The sequence below is a fragment of the Chiloscyllium punctatum genome, chromosome 36 (assembly GCF_047496795.1).
Source record: "Chiloscyllium punctatum isolate Juve2018m chromosome 36, sChiPun1.3, whole genome shotgun sequence".
NCBI classification, from domain to species: domain Eukaryota; kingdom Metazoa; phylum Chordata; class Chondrichthyes; order Orectolobiformes; family Hemiscylliidae; genus Chiloscyllium; species Chiloscyllium punctatum.
The window spans coordinates 51,145,725-51,171,182 of NC_092774.1; the positions used below are offsets into that span (position 1 = coordinate 51,145,725).

General features: G+C 44.7%; 1 protein-coding gene across 5 annotated transcripts in view; it reads right to left on the bottom strand.

The window, feature by feature from the left end:
- LOC140460493 (uncharacterized) overlaps nt 1-25,458 on the bottom strand; it is a 43,556-nt gene that overhangs the window by 14,577 nt on the left and 3,521 nt on the right. For 4 of the 5 annotated variants that reach the window (XM_072555048.1, XM_072555045.1, XM_072555047.1 and 1 more), the window contains exon 3: nt 8,518-16,748. The exons of the other annotated variant lie outside the window; for it this stretch is intronic. In XM_072555048.1, coding sequence (XP_072411149.1) covers nt 14,737-16,437 — 1,701 coding nt within the window. In that variant the 5' untranslated portion in view covers nt 16,438-16,748 and the 3' untranslated portion in view covers nt 8,518-14,736. Of the gene's footprint in view, nt 1-8,517; nt 16,749-25,458 lie in introns of those variants that run through there. 5 annotated transcript variants of the gene reach the window in all.

A 25,458-nucleotide genomic window follows, 5' to 3' on the forward strand; every position in this document is an offset into this window, starting at 1 on the left:
CCCTCTGTTCCTCCACCTGACTAAGAACCCTACCATTAACCCTGTATTCCGCATTCTTATTTGTTCTTCCAAAATGGACAACCTCACACTTGGCAGGGGTGAACTCCATCTGCCACTCCTCAGCCCAACTCTGCATCATATCTAAGTCCCTCTGCAGCCGACAACAGCCCTCCTCACTGTCCACAACTCCACCTATCTTCGTATCATCTGCGAATTTACTGACCCACCCTTCGACTCCCTCATCGAAGTCATTAATAAAAATTACAAACAGCAGAGGACCCAGAACTGATCCCTGCGGAACTCCACTTGTAACTGGGCTCCAGGCTGAATATTTACCATCTACCACCACTCTCTGCCTTCGACCGGTTAGCCAGTTTTCTATCCAATTGGCCAAATTTCCCTCTATCCCATGCCTCCTGACTTTCCGCATAAGCCTACCATGGGGAACCTTATCAAATGCCTTACTAAAATCCATGTACACTACATCCACTGCTCTACCCTCATCCACATGCTTGGTCACCTCCTCGAAGAATTCAATAAGACTTGTAAGGCAAGACCTACCCTTCACAAATCCGTGCTGGCTGTCCCTAATCAAGCAGTGTCTTTCCAGATACTCGTAATTCCTATCCCTCAGTACCCTTTCCATTACTTTGCCTACCACAGAAGTAAGACTAACTGGCCTGTAATTCCCGGGGTTATCCCTATTCCCTTTTTTGAACAGGGGCACAACATTCGCTACTCTCCAGTCCCCTGGTACCACCCCCGTTGACAAGGAAGACGAGAAGATCATTGCCAACGGTACTGCAATTTCCTCTCTTGCTTCCCACATAATCCTAGGATATATCCCGTCAGGCCCGGGGGACTTGTCTATTCTCAAGTTGTTCAAAATGTCCAACACATCTTCCTTCCTAACAGGTATCTCTTCTCGCTTATCAGTCCGTTTCACACTCTCCTCTTCAACAATACGGTCCCTCTCGTTCGTAAATACTGAAGAGAAGTACTTGTTCAAGACCTCTCCTATCTCTTCCGACTCAATACACAATCTCCCACTACTGTCCTTGATCGGACCTACCCTCGTTCTCGTCATTCTCAGGTTTCTCACATACGCATAGAATGCCTTGGGGTTATCCTTGATCCTATCCACCAAGGACTTTTCATGCCCTCTCTTAGCTCTCCTAATCCCTTTCTTCAGGTCCCTTCTGGCTATCCTGTATCCCTCCACTGCTCTGTCTGAACCCTGTTTCCTCAACCTTATGTAAGCCTCCTTCTTCCTCTTTACTAGACATTCAACCTCCCTCGTCAACCAAGGCTCCCTCACACGACCATTTCTTTCCTGCCTGATCGGTACATACATATCAAGGACACGTCGTATCTGCTCCTTAAAAAAGTTCCACATTTCCACCACATCCTTCCCTGACAGCCTCTGCTCCCAACGTATGCTCCTCAAATCCCGTCTTACAGCATAGTAATTTCCCTTCTCCCAATTGTAAAATCTACCTTGTTGTGCGCACCTATCTCTCTCCATAACCAAGGTGAAAGTCACAGAATTGTGGTCACCATCACCAAAATGTTCACCCACTAACAAGCCCACCACTTGTCCCGGTTCATTACCGAGTACCAAATCCAATATGGCCTCCCCTCTGGTTGGACACTCTACATACTGCGTTAGAAAAGCTTCCTGGACACACTGCACAAACACCGCCCCATCCAATCTACTTGATCGAAAGAGCTTCCAATCAATATTTGGGAAGTTGAAGTCGCCCATGACTACGACCCTGTGGCTTCTGCACCTTTCCAAAATCTGTTTCCCAATCTGTTTCTCCACATCTCTGCTGCTATTGGGAGGCCTATAGTAAACACCCAACAAGGTGACTGCACCTTTCCTATTTCTGACTTCAGCCCATACTACCTCCAGAGGCAGATCCCCCTCAAACTTCCATTCTGCAGCCGTTATACCATTTCTAATTAGCAATGCCACCCCCCCCTCCTTTTTTACCACCCTCCCTAATCTTACTGAAACATCTGTAACCAGGAACCTCCAACAGCCATTCCTGTCCGTCATCTATCCATGTTTCCGTGATGGCCGCAACATCGTAGTCCCAGGTACCGATCCACGCCTTAAGTTCACCCACCTTATTTCTGATACTCCTTGCGTTGAAGTATACGCACTTGAGCCCATCTCTGTGTCCGCAAGTAGTCCCTGTCAGTGCTACCTTCTCCACAGCCTCCCTACAGTCTTGGGCATCCTGACACACAGCTAGCTTACTTGCTGGACTACAAGTCCGGACCCCATCCCCCTGCCAAATTAGTTTAAACCTCCCCGAAGAGTGCTAGCAAACCTACCCCCCAGGATATTGGTGCCCTTCTGGATCAGGTGCAACCCGTCCTGTTTATGCAGGTCCCACCTTCCCCAGAATGTAGTCCAATTGTCCAAATATCTGAAGCCCTCCCTCCTACACCATCCTTGCAGCCACGTGTTCAACTGCACTCTCTCCCTATTCTTTGCCTCTCTGTCACGTGGCACCAGCATCAACCCAGAGATGACGACTCTGTCTGTCCTAGCTTTTAGCTTCCAGCCTAACTCCTTGAACTCTTGAATAACCTCCCCACCCCTCTTCCTACCTATGTCGTTGGTGCCAATGTGTACCACGACTTCTGGCTGCACACCCTCCCCCTTAAGGATTCTGAAGACACGGTCCGAGACGTCTCGGACCCTAGCACCCGGGAGGCAACAAACCATCCGAGAGTCTCGCCCATGTCCACAGAACCGCCTGTCCGTCCCTCTAACTAGAGAGTCCCCTATAACTAGCGCTCTCCTCTTCTCCCCCTTTCCCTTCTGAGTCTCAGAGCCACAGACCCCTTCACTGCAGCTTACACCTGCAAGGCTGTCCCCCCCAACAGTTTCCAAAGCTGTATACTTATTTTTTAGGGGAACGACCACAGGGGAACCCTGCACTGCCTGCTTCTTCCCCTTCCCACCTCTAACTGTTACCCAGCTACCTCTGTTCTCCGGCGTAACTATGTCCCTGTAGCTTCTATCGATCACCCTCTCAGCCTCTCGAATAATCCTCAGTTCATCCAACTCCAGTTCCAGTTCCCTAACTCGTTCGGTGAGGATCAGGATCTGACTGCATTTCCTGCAGACGAAGTCGGCAGGAGTATCGGTGGTCACCCCTACCTCAAACATCCTGCAGGAGGAACATTCCACCGCCTGCGCTGCCATGACTGTACACTTTGTCTCCAAAAAACAAGAACACTGAGTCAATAACATGTGGACTTTAAAGTTAGGTTAGAGGAGGAGGGTGGGAGGGAGGCCCTATGAAACATTTGCCTTTAAAATGAGAAAAAAAACTCAGGGACTAGGCTAATATCTCAAAATATTTTGAGGGGGTCATGCCTGGCCCATGGCATGCATCATCAGAAAATTCCATCAATTTAACTCTAGCTCGAAGTTAATGCCAGTTATTGAAATTCTTGAACTGGAAACAGTGAAGAGGAAATTTATGAGGATTTTGTCCGGATTCAACGGTTTGAATTATATAGAGACGCTGGACAAGAGAGGACCTTTTTCTTTGGAGCAGAGGAATCTGAGCGGAGTCTTATAGAAATGTATAAGACCATAAGACCATAAGACATAGGAGTGGAAGTAAGGCCATTCGGCCCATCGAGTCCACTCCGCCTTTCGATCATGGCTGCTGGGCACTTCAACTCCACTTACCCGCATTCTCCCCGTAGCCCTTAATTCCCCGAGACAATAAGAATTTTTCAATTTCTGCCTTGAAGACATTTAGCGTCCCGGCCTCCACTGCACTCTGCGGCAATGAATTCCACAGGCCCACCACTCTCTGGCTGAAGAAATGTCTCCGCATTTCTGTTCGGAATTTACCCCCTCTAATTCTAAGGCTGTGTCCACGGGTCCTAGTCTCCTCGTCTAACGGAAACAATTTCCTAGCATCCACCCTTTCCAAGCCATGTATCATCTTGTACGTCTCTATTAAGTCTCCCCTTAATCTTCTAAACTCCAATGAATACAATCCCAAGATCCTTAGCCGTTCCTCGTATGTTAGGCCTACCATTCCAGGGATCATCCGTGTGAATCTCCGCTGGACACGTTCCAGTGCCAGTATGTCCTTCCTGAGGTGTGGGGACCAAACCTGGACACAGTACTCCAAATGGGGCCTAACCAGAGCTTTATAAAGTCTTAGTAGCATAATGGTGTTTTTATATTCCAACCCTCTTGAGATAAGTGACAACATCGCATTCGCTTTCTTAATAACAGACTCAACCTGCATGTTGACCTTTAGAGAATCCTCGACTAGCACTCCCAGATCCCTTTGTACTTTGGCTTTATGAATTTTCTCACCATTTAGAAAGTAGTCTGTGCTTTTATTCTTTTTTCCAAAGTGCAAGACCTCGCATTTGTTCACGTTGAATTCCATCAGCCATTTCCTGGACCACTCTCCCAAACTGTCTAGATCCTTCTGAAGCCTCCCCACTTCCTCAGTACTACCTGCCTGTCCACCTATCTTCGTATCATCGGCAAACTTCGCTAGAATGTCCCCAGTCCCCTCATCCAGATCATTAATATATAATGCGAACAGCTGTGGCCCCAACACTGAACCCTGCGGGACACTGCTCGTCACCGGCTGCCATTCTGAAAAAGAACCTTTTATCCCAACTCTCTGCCTTCTGTCAGACAGCCAATCCTCAATCCATTCCAGTAGCTCACCTCGAACACCATGGGCCCTCACCTTGCTCAGCAGCCTCCCGTGTGGCACCTTATCAAAGGCCTTTTGGAAGTCTAGATAGACCACATCCACTGGGTTTCCCTGGTCTAATCTACTTGTCGCCTCTTCAAAGAATAAAGATGATGACAGACATGGATCAGGCAAATGCACTCAGTCTTTTTCCCAGGCTTGAGGAATTGAGATCCCGAGGGCATCAGTTTAAGGTTAGAGGGGAAGGAATAAAAGGGAGCCCAATGTGCAACTTTTTTTACACAGAGGGTGGTACACATATGAAATGAACTGCCAGTGCAAGTGGTCAAGATGGGTACATTAACAACATTTAAGCCATTTGGACCAATACACCAATAAGAAAGGTTGAGAGGGATATGGGTCATTTGCAAGGAAGTGGGGTTAGTGTGGATGAACATTTTGGTCTTGGATAAGGAGGGATATTCTTATGAAGACAGGCACAATGAGTTGGGGAGTAATTAATGGACTTTAGAAGAATGAGATGCAACCTTACGGAATCATACAAGACATTAGAAGGCTTGACAGAAGAGATGTTAAGAGGTGGTTTCTGATTGATGTAAAATCTAGTATAAAAGATTAATGGGTCGTTCAAATAAGATGTTGATGATGGGACATTTCTTCTTTTAGAGGATAGTTTATTTATGGAAATATTTATTTAAGTCACATGTAGAGGTTGAGTCCTTATTCATTGCTGCGATGGACAGGTTATTAACCTGCTAGTGAATCATGTGTAATTGAGTGGGGTGGGGACAAGATGGAGTCAGAAAGTGTGGTGCTGGAAAAACACAGTTGGTCAGGCAGCATCGGAGGAGCAGGAGAGTAAAAATTCTGAGCATAAGCTCTTCATCAGGAATGTGAGTGGGAGTGGGCAAGGGGGCTGAGACATAAATAGGAGGGGGTAGGGCTGGGGGGGGGAAGTTAGCTAGGAATGTGATAGGTGGATGAAGGTGGGGGTTGCTGGTGAAAGGTCGGAGTAGAGCAAATAGGTGGGAAGGAAGATGGACAAGTAGGACAGTTCAACAGGGCAGTGCCAAATTGAAGGGGTGGATCTGGGATAAGGTGGGGTGAAGGGAGATGAAGGAACTGGTGAAATCGATATTGATTGCTTGTGGGTTGGAGGGTCCCAAGGCAGAACATGAGGTGCTCTTCCTCCAGTCATCAGGTGGGTAGGATTTGGCAGTGGAGGTGGCACAGGACTTGCATGTCCTTGACGGAGTGGGAGAGGAGTGATCGGCCAAAGTCCAGCAGGGCTGTTTCCTGAGTGTGCCCCAGAGATGTTCTCTTAAACATTCTGCAAGTTGGCGTGCTGTCTCCCAAATGTAGAGGTGATCACATTGACAGCAACGGACAGAGTACATCCAACACATTATCTACTATGTCCATTAGTCTCACGTAGTCTCCTCTACATTGGGGAGACAGGGGACTTTTAAGTTAACCCCAATGCTGTCACTGTCACAGTCGTGATAGATGGATCATTTTAAGGGCTGCTTTACTTTCAATTGCAAATGGGTAGAGGATTTTTTTTCCTACAATGAGTTAGTAAGTTTGTAGATGATACCAAAATTGTTTTGTGTAGTGGACAATGAAGAAGGTTATCTCACAGTATAATGGGACCTTGATCATGTGAACCAATGGGCTGAGGAGGTGAGGTTTTGCATTTTGGGAAGGCAAACCAGGGCAGGATTTGCAGAGTTTGTATTAAAGCCCTGGTGAGTAATGCTGAGCAGAAACCTGGGCATGTGGGTGTATGGTTCCTTGAAAGCACAGTTTTTGCGAGTCAGGGCATTGAAGAAGGAGGTGTCATGCTTGCCTTCATTGCTCAGTGAATTGAATATAGGAGTTGGAACGTCATGTTGTGGCTGTACAGGACATTGGTGGGGCCATGTTTGGAATCAGTGTTCAATTCTGATCTCCATGCTATAGGAAAGATGTTGAACTTTGCGTTCAGAATTTTTTTTTAACAAGGATGTAACCATGTTTGAGCTACAGGGAGAGGCTGAATAGGCTGAGGGGTGACTTTGAAGGGATGTATAAAATCATGAGGGGCATGGATAGGGTGTGTAGTCAAGGTCTTTTTCGCAGAGCAGTGTAGCCCAAACTTGAAAGAGTAGGTTTAAGGTGAGAAGGGTATGATTTAAAAGGGGGCCGAGAGTCAACGGGTGGTGCTGTATGGAATGTGCTGACAGAGCAGGTGACAGATACAGGCACAATTATAGCATTTAAAAAGCATCTAGATGCGTACATGAACAGGAAACTTTAAGAGGGATATGGGCCAAATGCTGGCAAACAGAACCACATCAGCTTATGATACTTGGTTGGCAGAAACAAATTGCACCAAAGGGTCTCTTTCAGTGCTGTGTAACTGCATGATTCTATGACTCTCCTCAATTTAGGGGCTGTCGTTTTCTTCTTTAAATCTACAACCATCACTTTCTCAATAAACAAACCTAGACCTCACAGCTTTTGCAAATGACTGTTTTGTGTCCAACCTCCCTCTCCCTTCCAATGGCCAACATCATGTCACATATCTTTCCAAAAACTCCAGATTTGTAAACCTCCCATCAAGTTAATGCCATTGTATTAAAGCCACAAATAAGATCCTGTGTGACTGTGACTTACGTACACTGTCTCTTCTCAAGCTTTGCAGCCTTGGATAAGGTTGAGCACATCATTCTGCTCCACTACTTCTCCACTGTCACACAGCTGGCGGTAGAGAACGACACTCTCCTGCTTCCATTCTTCTCCAACCCATAAGAACCAGGGTCCCACTGGCAACATCTAGCCCTCACATTCCCACTGTTACTTTTGGTGTTGCGAAAGAACCCAGTCTTGGCCTCCTCTTATTTCTTATCAACATTTTATTACAATGATATTATTTGAAAATAATGTATGTTGTCACATGCACACTGAAGGCTCCTAGCTGTATCTCATCACTACTTCTTTCACAACTCTGTACTATTATTGAATGGTGGTGTTCTCTGATATTTTTACACATCCCCTGCTGGATATGTACTGAAAAGGTTGAAGACAATATTTTAATTCACTCCTGGCTCTGTCACTTTCATTGGCAAGTGTCCAAAACTGAGCCAGACCTTTTGCAGCTTCGTGTCATGGTTAAACTTGAGATACATTTCTGACTCGGCTATGGGTCTCCAAACTAGTTTCCAGTCACACACTCTAGATTGTATCCCTGCTGATCTTAAAAGGTGGTGACTCAGGCTGAGGACTAAAGAACTCTTTGTACTTATATCCTCCGTCTTCAAAAACCTCACATGGGTAGACGGTTGTGGCAGGGTTTGGGAGGTTACTTAATGGTCTGTCACTCTGTTGATGTCCCTCTATCTCCAGTATTCAGTGATTGGACACCTCAGCTACAGCGGTGAATGTTGAAAACAGTGTACCCGAAAAGCTGAATCTATGATTTCAGCCCAGTCTTTCAAGATCTTGGCTACATTCTCCCCCAATTAAAGACCTGAACAAAGCAAGAGTTGTTCGTCCTCACAGTCTTGGTAAAGTCAATGCTGAACAGATTTCAGCTGTTGAGTATCCTTGTTGATGTTTCCCATGTTACCTGACCATCACACTCTCACTCCAATTCATTGATCACCCCATGCAAGGTCATGTCCAAGCGTGTACCTTAAAAGCAATCGTGAACGATAAAATGTAAGAGTTACTTTTTAAACAGTGGAAGAACAACGTTCAGGGAAACGTCAAGGGGTGTAACTAACATTCAGTCAAAGCAACAGTTGTACATGTGAAACACAGAAAAGATCACTTTTAATAGATCACAAGTTGATAATTCATCAGTGAGCAATGATAATTGGTGACTTTGGATTGAACCTAAGCACAATCACAGGTTTCGAACAATTACAAGATAAAAAAAATACAGGTTTAACTGGAAAAAAAACATAAATGATAAAACAAAAAATCACACACACAAATGATTGCCAGCTGGGGAGGTGTACAATTTTGATTATACGTCGTAAAACAGTACATATAAAAAAAAATCTTTCATTTATTTTGTTATTAATGTCAAATGATTGCAAAAGAATCACCATTTCCACCATTTGGAGAGCAGAAGTTTGGGTCATTAGTTCAGAGCGGCCTCCTCCTCGGGTCTTTTCTCACAAGCTGTGACTGTCTGATTTACATTGAAAGACTCAGTCAGTCAGCGATCAGATTTCACTGCGCTATGATAAAAGCTATGTCTATCTGAGTTACATTCACACACACTCATTCAGATATGGACAGAGATGGCCTAGTGATATTATCACTAAACTATTAATCCAGGACACCCAGATAATGTTCTGGAGACTCACGTTTAAATGCCACCACAGCCAATGTTGGAATTTGAACACAATAAAATAAAACTGAAATTAGGTGTCTAATGATGACCATGAATCCACTGTTGGTTGTCAGGAAAAATAAAAACCCATCTGCTTCACTAACGTCCATCAGGAAAGGAAGTCTGCCATCCTTACCTGGTCTGGCTTACACATGAGTCTACACCCACAGCAACATGGCTTACTCTCAATTGCCCTATGAAATAGCTTAGCAAGCCATTCAGTTGTACCAACCACTACACGGTCTCACAGAAATGAAACTGGACAGGCCACCTGGCATCGACCTGGGCACCGGAAAAGTCAATGGTGGAAGAAGCTGCCAACCTTGCAAAGTCCTTGTCACTAACTTCTGGGGCTAGTGCCAAAACGGTGGGTGAGCTATCTCACAAACGAGTCAAGCAACAGCGTGATGTAGTCATACTTACGGAACCATACCTTACTATGTCCCAGACACCATCCCATGATGTGTCCTGTCGAACTGGCAGGACAGACGCAACAGAGTGATGTACAGATGGGACGGAGTTTCTCTGGGAATCATCAACATTAACTCTGGACCCCATGAAGTCACATGGCTTCAGGTTAAACATGGGCAAGGAACCCGCCTGCCGATTATTATGTGCCGCTCTCCCTCAACTGATGAATCAGTACTACTCCATGTTGAACACTCAGAGGAAGAACTGATAAAGAAAAGGGCACAAAATGTACTGTGTGTGGGAGATTTCAACTTCCACCACCAAGAGTGGCTCAGCAGCAGAACTACTGATTGGGCTGGTCAGGTTCCAAGGGACATAGCTGCTAGACTGGTTCTGTTGTGAAGGAACCAACAAGAGGGAAAAGCATATGTGACTTCATCCTTACCACTCTGCAGCTGCAGATGTAACTGTCCACAATAGTATCGATAACAACAACCATCACAGAGTCCTTGTGGAGACAAAATCCCACCTCCAAGCTGAGAATAATCTCGATCATGTTGTATGGCACTATCACTGTGCTAATTGGGACAGACTTTGTACAGATTGAGCAGCTTAAGACTGGACATCCATGAGGCACTGTTGACCATCAACAACAGAGCACAATCTGTAATGTCCAATCTCCCACTCAAGCCATGGAATCAACACTGGTTCAATGGAGAGTGCAGGAAGAGGTGTCAATCTAGTGAAGTCACCAAACAGAAATACTGCACGCCAAATAAAGCAGCAAGTGATAGAAAGAGCTAAGCAATCCCACAACCAAAGCAACAGATCTAAGCTCGACAGTCCTGCCACATCCAATCATGAATGGTGGTGGACGATTAAACAGCTCAATGGAGGAGAAGGCTCCACACATAACTTCATCCTCAGTGATGGATAAGCCCAGTGCATCAGTGCAAAAGATAAGGTTGAAGCTTTTGCAGCAATCTTCAGCTGGAAGTGCCGAGTGGTTGATCCATCTCGGCCTCCTCCAGTGGTCCTGAGCATTACAGATACCAGTCTTAAGCCAATTTGATTCACTCCACATGATAGCAAGAAACAGTCGTAGGCACTGGATACTGCGAAGGCTACGGGCCAAGATAGCATTCCAGCAATAGCACTGAAGACTTGTGCTGTAGAACTTGCTGCACCCCTCGCCAAGCTGTTCCAGCATAGCCACATCTACCCGACAATGTGAAACATTATCCAAGTGTGTCTGTACATAAAATGCAGGACGAAGCTTGGCCAACTACCACCCCATCAGACTACTCTCGACCATCAATACAGTGATGGAAGGTGTCATCAACATTGCTATCAAGTAGAACCTGATCAGTGACACTGCCACTCAGCCCCTGACCTCATTTCAGCAATGGGTTCAAACATGGTTCGAAGAGCGGACTTCCAGAGGTGAGGCGACGATGACAGCCCTTGCCAGCAAGGAGCTCAAGCGAAACTGGAATCGATGGGTATCAGAGGGCAAACTTTCCAGTATTTCGAGTCATACCTGACACGTACAAATATGGTCGTGTGGTTGTTGGAGGTCAATCATCACAGCTCCAGGACAACTGTACAGGAGTTCCTCAGGGTCGAGTTCTAGGCCCAACCACCTTCAGTTACTTCATCAATGACCTTCCCTCTGTCATGAAGTCAGAAGTGGGGATGTTCGCCCATAGTTGCACCATGTTCAGTACTATTCGCAACTCTTCAGACAGTGAAACTGTCTGTGTACAAACCCAACAAGAGCTGGACAATATCCTGGCTTGGGCAGACAACTAGCAAATAACATTCGTGCCACACAAATGCCAGGCTATGACCATCACCAACAAGAGACAATCTAACCACTACCACTGGATATTCAATGGTGTTACCATCACTGAATCGCCCACTAGCAACAATCTGGGAGTTATCACTAATCAGAAATTCAACTGCACTCAATACATAAACAGTAGCTACAAGAGCAGGTGAGAGGGTAGGAATACTGCGGCGAGTAACTCACCCTGTGACTCCCCAAAGTCAGCTCACTATCAACAAGGCACAAGTCAGGAGTGTGATGGAATACTCCCCTCTTGCCTGGATGAGTGGAGCCCCAACAACACTCAACAAGCTTGACACCATGCAGAACAAAGCACTCTGCTTGATTGGCACTGCATCCACAAACATTCACTCTGTCCAGCACTGACACTCAGTAGCAGCAGTGTGTACTATTTACAAGATGCACTGCAGAAATTCACAAAACATCCCCAGACAGCATTTTCCAAAGTCATGACCACTTCCATCTAGCAGGACAAAGGCAGCAGATATAAGAGAACACAACCATCTTCAAGTTCCCCTCCAAGCCTGTCACTGCCTTGACTTGGAAATATATTGCTTAATCCTTCACTGTCACTCGGTCAAAATCCTAAAATTCCCTCCGTAATGGCATTGTGGGTCAACCCACAGCAGGTGGACTGCAGCGGTTCAAGAAGGCAGCTCACCACAAAGTTCTCAAAGGCAACTAGGGACAGGCAATAAATCCTGGATAGCCAGCGATGTCCACATCCCACAAAAGGAATATATTTTTTTAAAAACTCAGTCATTCATTGGGTCTTACTGAAGAACTACTTAAATTTATAGAGATCTTCACATAATGTGTTCCAAGCAGTTTCATAGATTACGAAGGACATAGTTGTTCAGAAGACCAAAATCTTGCCCAAAAAGATGGATTAAAATAATGTCAGAAAGGAGGAAAGTGAAGTGGAAAATTGGAGAGGTTCAAACAGGAAATATCAGACCTTAGGGTCCAGGCAGCTAAAGGCACTGTCAACTTTGACTTTATCTATTAATGATATAGATGCAGGAACAGAGGAAATTCTGGCTAAGTTTGCAGATGATACATAGATAGGTAGAGGGACAGGTAGTACTGAGGAGGCAAGGAAGCTGCAGAAGGATGTGTACTAGTTAGAAGAGTGGGCAAACAACTGGCAGATGGAGTACAATGTGGCAAAATATGAGGTAATGCACTTTGATGGGAAGAATAGAGGCATGGACTATTTTCTAAATGGGAAGAAAATTCAGAAACTTGAATCACAAAAGAGACTTGGGAGTTCTAATCCAGCGTTCTCTCAAGATAAACTCGCAGGTTGAGTCAGGAGTTAGGAAGACAAATGCAACGTTGGCATTTATTTTGAGACGACCTGAATATAAAAGCAGGGATGTAATCCTGAGGCTCTCTAAGGATTTGGTCAGACCACATTTAGAATGCTGTGTGCAGTTTTGGGTCCCATACCTCAGGATGTACTGGCCCTGGAGTGAGTTCAGATGGTTCGACAAGAATGGTCCCAGGAATGAAAAGCTGCACATATGATGAACATTTGAGGACACTACGTGCATACTCAATGGAGTTCAGAAGGATGAGGGGGGATCTAATAGAAACTTACAAAATACTGAATGGTCTGTGGGCCTGTGGAATTCATTGCCGCAGAGTGCAGTGGAGGCTGGGACGCTAAATGTCTTCAAGGCAGAGATTGATAAATTCTTGATGTCACAAGGAATTAAGGGCTACGGGGAGAATGCAGGTAAGTGGAGTTGAAATGCCCATCAGCCATGATTGAATGGTGGAGTGGGCTCGATGGGCCGAATGGCCTTACTTCCGCTCCTATGTCTTATGGTCTTGACAGAGTGGAAGTTGGGAAGCTGTTTCCATTGGTAGCAGAGACTAGGACCCAAGGGCACAACATTAGAGTAAAAAAAGAAGACCTTTTAGAATGGAGATGAGCAGAAACATTGTCAAAAAGAGAGAGTGGTGAATCTATAGAATTAATTGCTACAACAGCCTGTGGAGGCCAGGTCATTGAGTATATTTAAGATGGAAATAGATAGGTCTCGATTGTCAAGAGGATCAAGATTACAGGGAGAAAGAGGGAAAATGGGGTTGAGATATGGGCCAAGTACGGGGAAAGTGGGCTTGCATGGATGGACATTTTGGTCGGCATGGCCCAGTTTGGGCGAAAGGGCCTGTATCCATGCCGAAGGACTCTATGAGAAACATATCAGCCATGATTGAATTGCGAAGCAGACTTGATGGGCGGAATGGCCTAATTTTTGCTCCTACACCTTATGATTGTGAATGAAAGGCATCTGGTAATAATGCTCCACCTATGTGGCTCCGATATCCAGGTTCAGGATCAATTCTGAACATCAGGCTGCAGTTTGCTATCCTGGTTCCAGAGGAATACAATTCTATAAATAAACATCTTGGCATAGCTCTATTTATTGATATCATAAAATGTGAGGACCAGTTGATTCCTTTGTAAACATGGAGATTAACTTGTACACAATATCCACCATGATTCAATGATACAATAAGAACATGCTTTGATATATAAGAAAGGAGAAGTCAGGAACTTTGGTTCCTCTTCACTGCACAGCTGTGCCTGAACAGACTGTCATTTACCCTGGTTCTTATCGAATGAACACCTTCCTCTGGCCAGTCACAGCCTATTTGAGTGATTCTCATCTCACTGATCCACATGATGGTCTGTGTATTCATTGTTCCTGTTTTCCTCGAACCTCAAGACTGCTACGCCCTGTTGTCATTTAACTCACACAACGCTTTCACAACATTTTACATATTTGTTAGGTTTTGGCTGCAATAAGCTCCCAGGATGCTTCTACCTTGGTACCTTTTCTAGTTTGTTGTGGTTCTGTTCGTCTAGCTGGGAATTTGTGTTGCAGACGTTTCGTCCCCTGTCTAGGTGACATCCTCAGTGCTTGGGAGCCTCCTGTGAAGCGCTTCTGTGATCTTTCCTCCGGCATTTATAGTGGCCTGTCTCTGCTGCTTCCTGTTGTCAGTTCCAGCTGTCCGCTGCAGTGGTCGGTATATTGGGTCCAGGTTGATGTGCTTATTGATTGAATCTGTGGATGATTGCCATGCCTCTAGGAATTCCCTGGCTGTTCTCTGTTTGGCTTGTCCTATACTGGTAGTGTTGTCCCAGACTAACTCATGTTGCTGCGTGTGTGGCTACTAAGGATAGCTGGTCATGTCGTTTCGTGGCTAGTTGGTGTTCATGGATGCGGACCGTTAGCTGTATTCCTGTTTGTCCTGTGTAGCGTTTTGTGCAGTCCTTGCATGGGATTTTGTACACTACACTGGTTTTGCTCATGTTTTATTTCCGAAATATTCTGAATCCAAAGTAGAAAGGTGAATTCCTAATTAACCAACCCCGATACACTGTGAACTCGCTGGTGTCTCACCAGGTCAGATGACCGCTTGAACCCAGTCCCGCAGTGAGAACACTGGAATGGTTTCTCTTCGGTGTGAACACGTTGATGAGACATCAGGTCCCTGGCCATTTTAAAGCATTTCCCACAGTCTGGGCACTTAAAAGGTCTCTCTTCGGTATGAACGCGCTGATGTCTCAGCAAAGTCTGTTTGTTTTTAAAATTCTTCTCACACTGAGAACATTTAAAGGGTCTCACAACAACATGAACGCTCTTGTGTGATTGCAGGTTGGATGAACAAGAAAATTTCCTCCCACACTCGGAGCAGCTGAATGGTTTCTCCCCAGTGTGAAGTCGCTGGTGCCTTAGCAGGTGAGATGATCTGCTGAACCCAGTCCCACAGTGAGAGCATGTGAATGGTTTCTCACCAGTATGAACACGTTGGTGGACTGTCAGTTCCCATGCACTTTTATACTGCTTCCGACAGTCTGGGCATTTGAAAGGTCTCTCTTCACTGTGAACCCGCTGGTGTGTCAGCAGATGAGTTGACTGAATGAATCCCTTCCCACACAATGTGCAGATGAATGGTCTCTCCCCAGTGTGAATTCGCTGGTGCACCTGAAGATCATTGCTGCTTTTGAAGCTCTTCTCACAGTCTGGGCATTTGAAAGGTCTCTCGTCACTGTGAACCCGCTGGTGTGTCAGCAGATGGGTGGACTGAGTAAATCCTTTCCCACAAACTGAGCAGATGAATGGCCTCTCCCCAGTGTGAATTCGCTGATGTAACTGAAGGCCATTGCTGCTTTTAAAGCTCTTCTCACAGTCCGAACATTTAAAAGGTTTCTCTGAAGTGTGTACTCGCTGGTGGGTGAGTAGGTGCGTCGACTGAGTGAATCCCTTCCCACACACTAAGCAGACGAATGGCCTCTCCCCTGTGTGAAGTCGCTGGTGTGCAGTGAGTTCAGATGAACGCTTGAACCCAGTCCCACAGTGAGAGCACCTGAATGGTCTCTCATCGGTATGAACACGTTGGTGCACTGTCAGTATCCATGCACTTTTATATTGCTGTCCACAGTCTGGGCACTTAAAAGGTCTCTCTTCACTGTGAATTCGCTGGTGCTTTAGGAGGTGAGTTGACTGAGTAAATCCCTTGCCACACACCGAGCAGATAAATGGTCTCTCCCCAGTGTGTATTCGTTGATGTACCCGAAGATCATTGCTGCTTTTAAAGGTCTTCTCACAGTCTGAACACGTGTAGGGTCTCTCCTTAGTGTGAACTTGCTGGTGTTTCAGTAGGTGGGATGACTGAGTGAATCGCATCCCACACTCCGAGCAGATGAATGGCCTGTTCACAGTGTGAACTCGCTGGTGCCCCCGCAGGTGAGATGAGTGCTTGAACCTGATCCCACAGTGAGAGCACCCGAATGGTCTCTCATCGGTGTGAACTAGTTTATGCGATGCCAATTCCCACGCATGTTTATAGTGCTTTCCACAGACTGCACATTTAAAAGGTTTCTCATCACTGTGAACTTGCTGATGCGCCAGAAGTTTGAATGAGGCAGTGAACCCCTTCCCACATACTGAGCAGGTAAACGGTCTCTCACCAGTGTGGCTGCGTTGATGTATTTCCAGCTCAGATTGGAATCTGAATCTCTTGCCACACTCTCCACATTCCCAGGGTTTCTCCATGCTGCAGCTGTCCTTGTGAAACTACAGGTTGAAGCCGCACATGCATCACACTCTGCTGCGAACGGTGTGTTTTTTCTCCCCAGTCTGATACTCTTTCCACAGTAGGTTCACCAGAACTAATAGGCTCTCTCTCGGTTGGCTCAGTGTCTTTCCACTTACGTTAATGTTCAAAATATTTTCCTTCATACAGAACATATAAATATTCCTACTTCCATATTCAAAGGGTGTTAATATTTATCAAGTTATTTTATGTGATCTCAACATAATGTTTGGTTAGAGTTGCAATATGTAAATCTTTCTCTTCGAATGTCCTGCAAAAGGAATTGACAGATTTCATCACTGTCAGAATTGGATAGAAATTCAGAAAATTCTAGTCTCTATAGACTAAATGCCAGCCCCACTGATTCTCACTCCTTCCTACACTTAAATGGCAAAGTGTTGGTCAACTGTTTCCAAATCTTTTAACAAACCCACACACCAGGAGATATTGCTATGTACCATTAATGAAACATTAATCTGAAATACCTCAACTGACCAGACATGACAGATGTCAGTCTTTTATACTGCTGAACTGACTGTGGAGAGAGGGTATGAACAATTATGACGGGAGTTTCTTCAAACCATGGTAGACTAATTAGGAATGTTAGGTCACATGGGATTCAGGTTTGCCAATTGGATACATAGTTGGCTTAACAGCAGGAAACAGTGATGGTGGCGGGTTGTTTTGCAGACTGGAGGCCTGTCACCAGCAGTGTCCTACAGGAATTGGTTCTGGGTCCTCTTTTGTTTCTCAGTTATATAAGTGATTTGGGTGAAATTACAAAGGCATGATTAGTAAGTTTGCAGATGACACAAAAATTGGTGGCATCGTAGGGAGTGAAGAAAGTTTTCTAAGATTACAAAGGGATCTTGCTCAAATGGGTTAACGGGCTGAGAAATGGTAGATGGAGCTCAGTCTGGATACAAGTGAGGCATTACATTTTGCTACAACAAACAGGGGCAGGACTTATACAATTAATAACAGGCCCTAGGGTAATGCAGTAGAACAGAGGGATCTCAGGGTTCAGGTACATTATTCTTTGACATTTGTGTCACATATAGACAGGATGGTTAAAAAGGTATTTAGCGCACTTGCCTTCATTGCTCAGATCTTTAAGTATATGAGTTGGAAAGTCATGTTGCAGTTGTACAGGATGTTGGTGGGGCCACATCTGGAACATTGTGTCCAGTTCTGGTCACTCAGTGATAGCAAGGTTGTTTTCAAGCTAGAGGGTGTTCAGGAGAGATTTACCTTGATGCTGCTGGATATGGAAGGTTTCAATTAGAAGTAAAGGCTGACAGGCTGTGACTTCTTTCACTGGGGCATAGGAGATTGAGAGGTGACTTTATAGACATTTATAAAACCATGAGGGTTTAGATTGGGTTTATAGTAGGTGTCTTTTCTCTAGGATTGAGGACTTTTAAGACAAGAGGGCAGATTTTTAAGGTGAGAACAGAGATTCAAAACAGACAAGTGGGCAATTTTTTATTTTTACACAGAAGGTGGTTACCTGTGGAATAAACTTCCTGAAAAAGTGATGGATGTGGGCACAATTGTAATATTAAAAAGACTGAGATAAGTACATGAATAAGAAAGGTTTGGAGCGATATGGGCCAGGAGCAGGCAGATGGGATTAGTTTAGTTTGGGATTATTATCAGCATAAACTTGTTAGACTGACAGGTCTGTTTTCTTATGAAAACAGAGTGCCATGTGAGTCTGATGATCAATGATTAACATTATATCTGGGCCTCAGGGAAATGGATTTGCAGGCCTTTGGGAACAGGTAGAGGGGGAATGAGACACATGGGAATGTGCTACAAATAGTCAGCTTTGATTTGATGCGCGAATGACCTCTTAATTTCTCAAAATGAATCTCTTTTGCACCTGTTTAACCTGTTCTGAGAACTTAAACCCTGAAGCTAAGCTATCATTCAGGTAAACGTGCTCTGTGCTCCCAGCACCTATTGAGGACAATGTAGGTTTTCCTTCCAAATTGAACACAAGTTACATGGATGGTTTAACCAGGATTCAGCCATACCAAAGATGAACATTTCCCCCCTCAGACTGGAAATATAAACAAATTTCCTTCCAAAGATAATGGGTGGTGATATTCATATCCGATAAGATGTGATTACAAAATTGTCTTAGTTTCAGTTTGCTGTGACAAAGGAAAGCAATAGATGCACTACTTTCCCCAAAACACTGAATATTATCCACCCAGGCCTTAATATCAACATTATCCCACTAGGCCTTAAGAGCAACTGACCAACATTATCCACCCAGGTCCCAAAATTAAGCTTTGACCATTATTCAACTAGGCCCCAATATCAACCTGTTCAGGCCCGAATAACAAACTGCGGAAATTACCCCACAACACCCCAAAATCAAACTGTGAACATTATCCACCCAGGCCCTAATATCAACCTAGAGAAGGGCTCATGCTCGAAATGTCGATTCTCCTGCTCCTTAGATGTTGCCTGACCTGCTGCGCTTTTCTAGCAACACATTTTCAGCCCTAATATCAACCTACCAACATTATCCTACCAGGCCCCAAAAAAACTTCTGACAATTATCCCATTAGGCTGCAATGTCAACACGTACAAACCCGAATATCAAACTGCAAACCATACCCCACTGGAGCGCAATATCAAATGACAAACATTATCCCATCAGGGCCCCATATCAAACTGTGAATGTTATGCCACCATACCTCAATATCAAAATGCAAACATTTTCCCATCAAACCCCAACATCAAGCTATAAAAAATTATTGCCCCAGGCTACAATGTCAAACAATGAACATTATCGTACCAGGTCCCAATATTAAACTGCGAACCTTATCCCATCAGACCCCAATGTCAACCTGCAAACCTTACTCCACTAGACACCGACATCAAACTGCAAACCTTATCTCCCCAGACCTTAATATCAAAATTGAGCCTTATCTCACGAGACCCTAATATCAAACTGCAAAAATTATCCAACCAAGTCCCAAAATCAACTTAAGACCATTATCCCACTAGGCCCCAAAGTCAACCTGTATGAGCCCGAATATCAAATTGCAAACCTTATCCCACCAGACCCCAATAACATATTGCAAGCATTATCCCTCTAGGCTAAAATCAAACTGCGAACATTATCCCAGCAGACCCCAATATCAAACTGGTAACATTATCACCCCCAGGTCCCAACATCAAACAGTGAGCATTATCTCACCAATCAGGTCCCAATAATAGTGTGAAACTTATCCCGACAGATCCCAATATTCAAGTGTGAACTTTAGCCCACGAGGCCCCAATATTAAATAGTGAACCGTATCCTGCAGACCCCAATATCAAACTACAAACATGATCACAGCAGACCCCAACAACAAACCGCAAACACTAGCCCACTAGACCCCTACAACAAAATGCAAACTTTATCCCACCAGGCCCCAATATCAAACTGCAAGTTTTACCCCAACAGACCCCAATATCAAACTGGAAGCCTTATCCCACCAGACCCCAATATTAAACAGTGAACCCTATCTTGCAAGACCCCAACATTAAACTGTGAACTCATCCCACCAGACCCCAAATATTAAACTGAGCACATTATACTGTCAGACCCCAAAATCAAACAGCGTGCTTTATCCCAATATCAAACTGCGAGCTGTATTCCAACAGACCCCAAAATCAAACTGTGAGCCTTTTTCCAGCAGACCCCAGTATCAAACTGCTAGCCTTATCCAATCAGACCCTGATATTAAACAGTGAATCTTTTTCCACTGGACCCCGATGTCTTATCCCACCAAGCCCAAATATAAAAAGAGTGGACCTTACACCACCGGGCCCCAATATGAAACGATGAACCCTATCCTGCCAGATCCCAATATTAAACCTCAAACCCTATCCTGCAAGACCCCAAAATCAAATTGCAATTGTTATCTCACCAGATCCCAAAAATCAAACCGCGAACCTGATCCCACCAGACCCCAATATCAAACAGCATACATTGCCCCACCAGGCCCCAATATCAGCTGACCAACGTTATCTCACCAGGTCCCAAAAACAACCTACGGCCATTATCCATTAGGCCCCAACATGAACCTGTACAAGCCCGAATATCAAACTGCGAATATTATCTAGCCAGAACCCAATATGATATTGGGAACATTATTCCACCAGACCCCAATATCAAACTGGAAACCTTATCCCACCAGGCTCAAATATTAAACAGTGAACCATTTCCCACCAAACCCCAATATTACACTGCCAACCCATCTAACCAGACACCAAAATCAAACTGCAAACATTATCCCACCGGGACCCAAAATCAAACTGCAAACATCCCAGCAGATTCCAATATCAAACTGGTAACATTATTACTCCATGTCCCAACATCAAACTGTGAACATTATCCCACCAATCACCAATATCAAACTGAAAGCCTTGACCAACCAGGCTCCAATATTAAAGAGTGAATCTTATCCCACCAGACCCTAATATTCACGTATGAGCCTTAGCCCACAGGCCCCAACATTATATTGCAAAACATATCCCAGCAGACCCCAATATCAAACTGCGAACATTCTCCCAGCAGACCCCAATATCAAACAGCAAGCCTTTTCCCACCAAACTCCAATATCAAACTGGAAACGTTATCCCACCAGACCCAAATATTAAAGAGTGAACCTTATCCCGCCAAACGCCAATATTAAACTGCAAATCCTATCCTGACAGACCCCAATATGAAACTGCGAACCTCATCCCGTCAGATGCCAATATTAAACTGTGAACCCATCCCAAGATACTCCAATATTGAACTGTGAACATTATCCCACCAGATCCCAATATTAAACTGTGAACCTTATCCCATCACACTCCAACATCAAGCTCCGAACCTTATTCCACCAGACCCCAATGTCAAATTGGAAGCCTTATCTGACCAGGCCCAAATATTAAACACTGAACCCTATCCTGCCAGACCCAAATATGAAACTGTGAACCCATCCCACCAGACCCCAAAATCAAACTGCAAACATAATTCCACCAGACACCAATATCAAACGGTGAACCTGATCTCACCAGATCTTAATATCAGGCTGTGAACCTTATCCCACTAGAATCCAATATCAAACTGCAGACATTGCCCAACCAGGCCACAATATCAGCTGACCAACATTATTCCACCAGGTCCCAAAATCAACCTATGACCACTATCTCACTAGGCCCCAACATGAACCTGTAAAAGCCCAAATATCAAACTGCAAACATTATCCCACCAGACCGCAACATCAAACTGTGAACATTATGCCACCAGGTCCTAATATAAAACTGCGAACCTTATCCTGTCAGGCCCCAATATCAGATTGCGAGCCTTCTATCCCCAGACTCCAATATTAAACTGGAAACCTTATCCCACCAGACCCCAATATGAAACTGCGAACCCTATCCTGCCAGATCCCAGTATTAAACTGCAAACTTATCCCACCAGACTCCAAAATCAAACTGTGAACATTATCCTACCAGGCCCCAATTTCAAACTGCAAACATTATCGCAGCAGACAACAATATCAAATAGGTAACATTATCACCCCTGGTCCCATCATCAAATGCGAGCATTATCCCTCCAATCATAAATATCAAACTGAAAGCCTAGGCCAACCAGGCCCCAGTATTAAAGTGTGAAACTTATCCCAACAGAATGCAATATTCAAATGTGAATCTTAGCTCACAGGCCCCAATATTAAATTGCAAACCATATCCCAGCAGACCCCAATATCAAACTGTGACTATTATCCCCACAGATCCTAATTTCAAACTGTGAACATTATCCCAGCAGACCAACATTAAATGGCGAACATTATCCCAGCCGACGCCAATATTATACTGGGAATATTATCCTACCAGACCCCAACATCAAACTGCGAGCCTTATTCAACCAGACTCCAATATCACCCAAGAAGCCTTATCCCACCAGGCTCAAATATTAAAGAGTGAACCTTATCTCGCCAGATCCCAATATTAAACTGCAAATCCTATCCTGCCAGATCCCAAAGTTAAACTGAAAACATTATCCGACCAGTCCCCAAAATCAAACATTATCCCAACAGATGCCAATATCAAACTGCAAATCTGTTCCCACTAGACCCCAAATATCAAAAATTGTCCCACCAGGGCCCACTGTCAGCCTCCCAACATTATCAACATCTCAGGCATAAGCCCTTCTTCAGGAATCCTTTTTTCAGCTCTGATCTCCAGCATCTGCAGTCCTCACTTTCTCCTACCAAGATTATCACCCCAGGTCCCAACATCAAACTGCGAACATTATCCCACCAGGCACCAATATCAAACTGAAAACCTTGTCCAACCAGACCCCAATATTAAAGTGCGAATCAATTCCCACCAGACCCCAAAATTCAGCAGAAGTGGATGCTGCAGATTAGAGTCAAGATTAGAGTGGTGCTGGAAAAGCATAGTAGGCCCAGGCAGCATCTAAGGAGGAGGAAAATCATTGTTTCGGGCAAAAGCCCTTCAATTTTCCTTCTCCTTTCATGCTGCCTGTCCGGCTGTGCTTTTCCAGCACCACTCTAATCTTGACCTCAATATTCAAGTGCAAACCTTATTCCACAAGACGCAAATAATAAATTGTGAAGCATATCCCACCAGACCCCAGTATTAACTGATAACCAAATCCCACTAGACCCCACTATCAAACTGCAAACACTCTCCCAGCAGACCCCAATATCAAACTGTGAACTTTATCCAACCAGGCCCCAATATAAAAAAGTGAACATTGTTGTGGACTGATGAGACAACGAACTGAAAGCCTTATCCCAACAGTCCCGAATATTAAAGTGCGAGCCTTATCCAGCCAAACTCCACTAAGAAACTGCAGACATTATCCTACCAAGCGCCAATACCAAACTGTGGACATTATCCACCCAGACCCTAATATCAACCTACCAACATTATCCCACCAGGGCCTAAAATCAACATATGACAATTATTCCATTAGGCCCCAATATCAACATGTACAGGCCTGAATATCAAACTGTGAACATTATCCCACCAGACCACAAAATCCACCTGCGAACATTGTCCCACCAGAACCCAATATCAAATGGAAAACATTATCCCACCAGACCCCAATATGATACTGGAAACATTACCCCAACAGATCCCAATATCTAACTGTGAACATTGTCCCACCAGTCCACAGGAGTCCCAAATATTAAAATGCGAACTTTATTGCGCCTGACCCCACTAAGAAACTGTGAACCTTATTGCACAAGGCCCCAATATCAGACTGGGTAAAAACAATGACTGCAGATGCTGAAAACCAAATACTGGATTAGTGGTGCTGGAGGGCTTTTGCCCGAAACGTCGATTTCGCTGCTCATTGGATGCTGCCTGAACTGCTGTGCTCTTCCAGCACCACTAACCCAATATCAGACTGCAAGCCTTATCCTACCAGACGCTGATATTAAACTGATAACCATATCCCACAAGGCCCCAAAATCAAACTGCGAACACCATCCCAGCAGACGCCAATGTCAAACTGTGAAACTTATTCAACTAGGCCCCAAACATTGTATCACCAGACCCCAACATCAAACTGAAAGCCTTATCCCAACAGTCCCAAATATTAAAGTGCGAACCTTATCCTGCCAGATCCCAAAATCAATGTACGACCATTATCCCATTAGGCCCCAATATCAACATACAGGCCCGAATATCAAACTGCGAACATTACCTCACCAGATACAAAATCCACCTGCGCACATTACCCTACAGAATCCAACATCAAACGGCAAACATTATCCCCCCAGGCCTCCATATCAAACTGCAAATGTTATGCCACAAGGCCTCAATATCAAAATGCAAACATTATCCCATCAAACCCCAACATCAAACTGTAAAAGATTATCGCTCCAGGCTAAAATATCAAACTACAAACATTATCCCACCGGGCTACAATACCAAACTGGGAACATTATCTCACCAGGTCCCAATATTAAACTCTGAGCGTTATCCTACCAGACTCGAGTACCAAACTGCAAATATTATTCCACAAGACCCCAACATCAAACTGCAAACATTATCCCACTAGACCCCAACATCAAACTGCTAACCTAATTCAAGCAGACCGCAATATCACCCTGGAAGCTTTATCCCACCAGGCCCAAATATTAAAGAGTGAATTCATCCCACCAGATCCCAAAATCAAACTGAAAACATTATCCCACCAGACCCCAAAATCAAACTGAAAACATTATCCCACCAGTCCCCAAAATCAAACTGTGAACGTTATTCTGTCAGACACCAATATCAAACTGCGAATATGTTCCCAGTAGACCCCAAATATCAAAACATAGTCCCACCAGGCCCTAATATCAGCCTACCAACATTATCACCCCAGGTGCCAACATCAAACTGTGAACATTATCCAACCAGGCACCGAACTCAAACTGAAAGTCTTGTCCAACCAGACCCCAATATTAAAGTGCGAAACATATCCCACCAGACCCCAATATTCCAGTTGGCAGAAATGGGTGCTGCAGGTGCTGGAGATGAGAGTCAAGATTAGAGTGGTGCTGGAAAAGCACAGTGGGTCAGGCAACATCCGAGAAGGAAAATCGACTTTTTAGGCAGAAGCCCTTTGGCTTTTGCCTGAAACGTCGATTTTCCTCCTTCTTGGATCAGGTGGGATAAATGTTGGTATGTTGATATTAGGGCCTGGATGGATAATGTTCACAGGTTGATACTGGGGCCCTATCCAACCAGGTCCCAATATAAAAGCGAACATTGTCACACCAGTCCACAATAACAAACTGAAAGCCTTATTCCAACAGTCCCGAATATTAAAGTGCGAACCTTATCCCGCCAGAGCCCACTAAGAAACAGCAGATATTATCCCACCAGGCACCAATATCAAACTGCGAATATTATCTACCCAGGCCCTAATATTAACCTACCAGCATTATCCCACCAAGCCC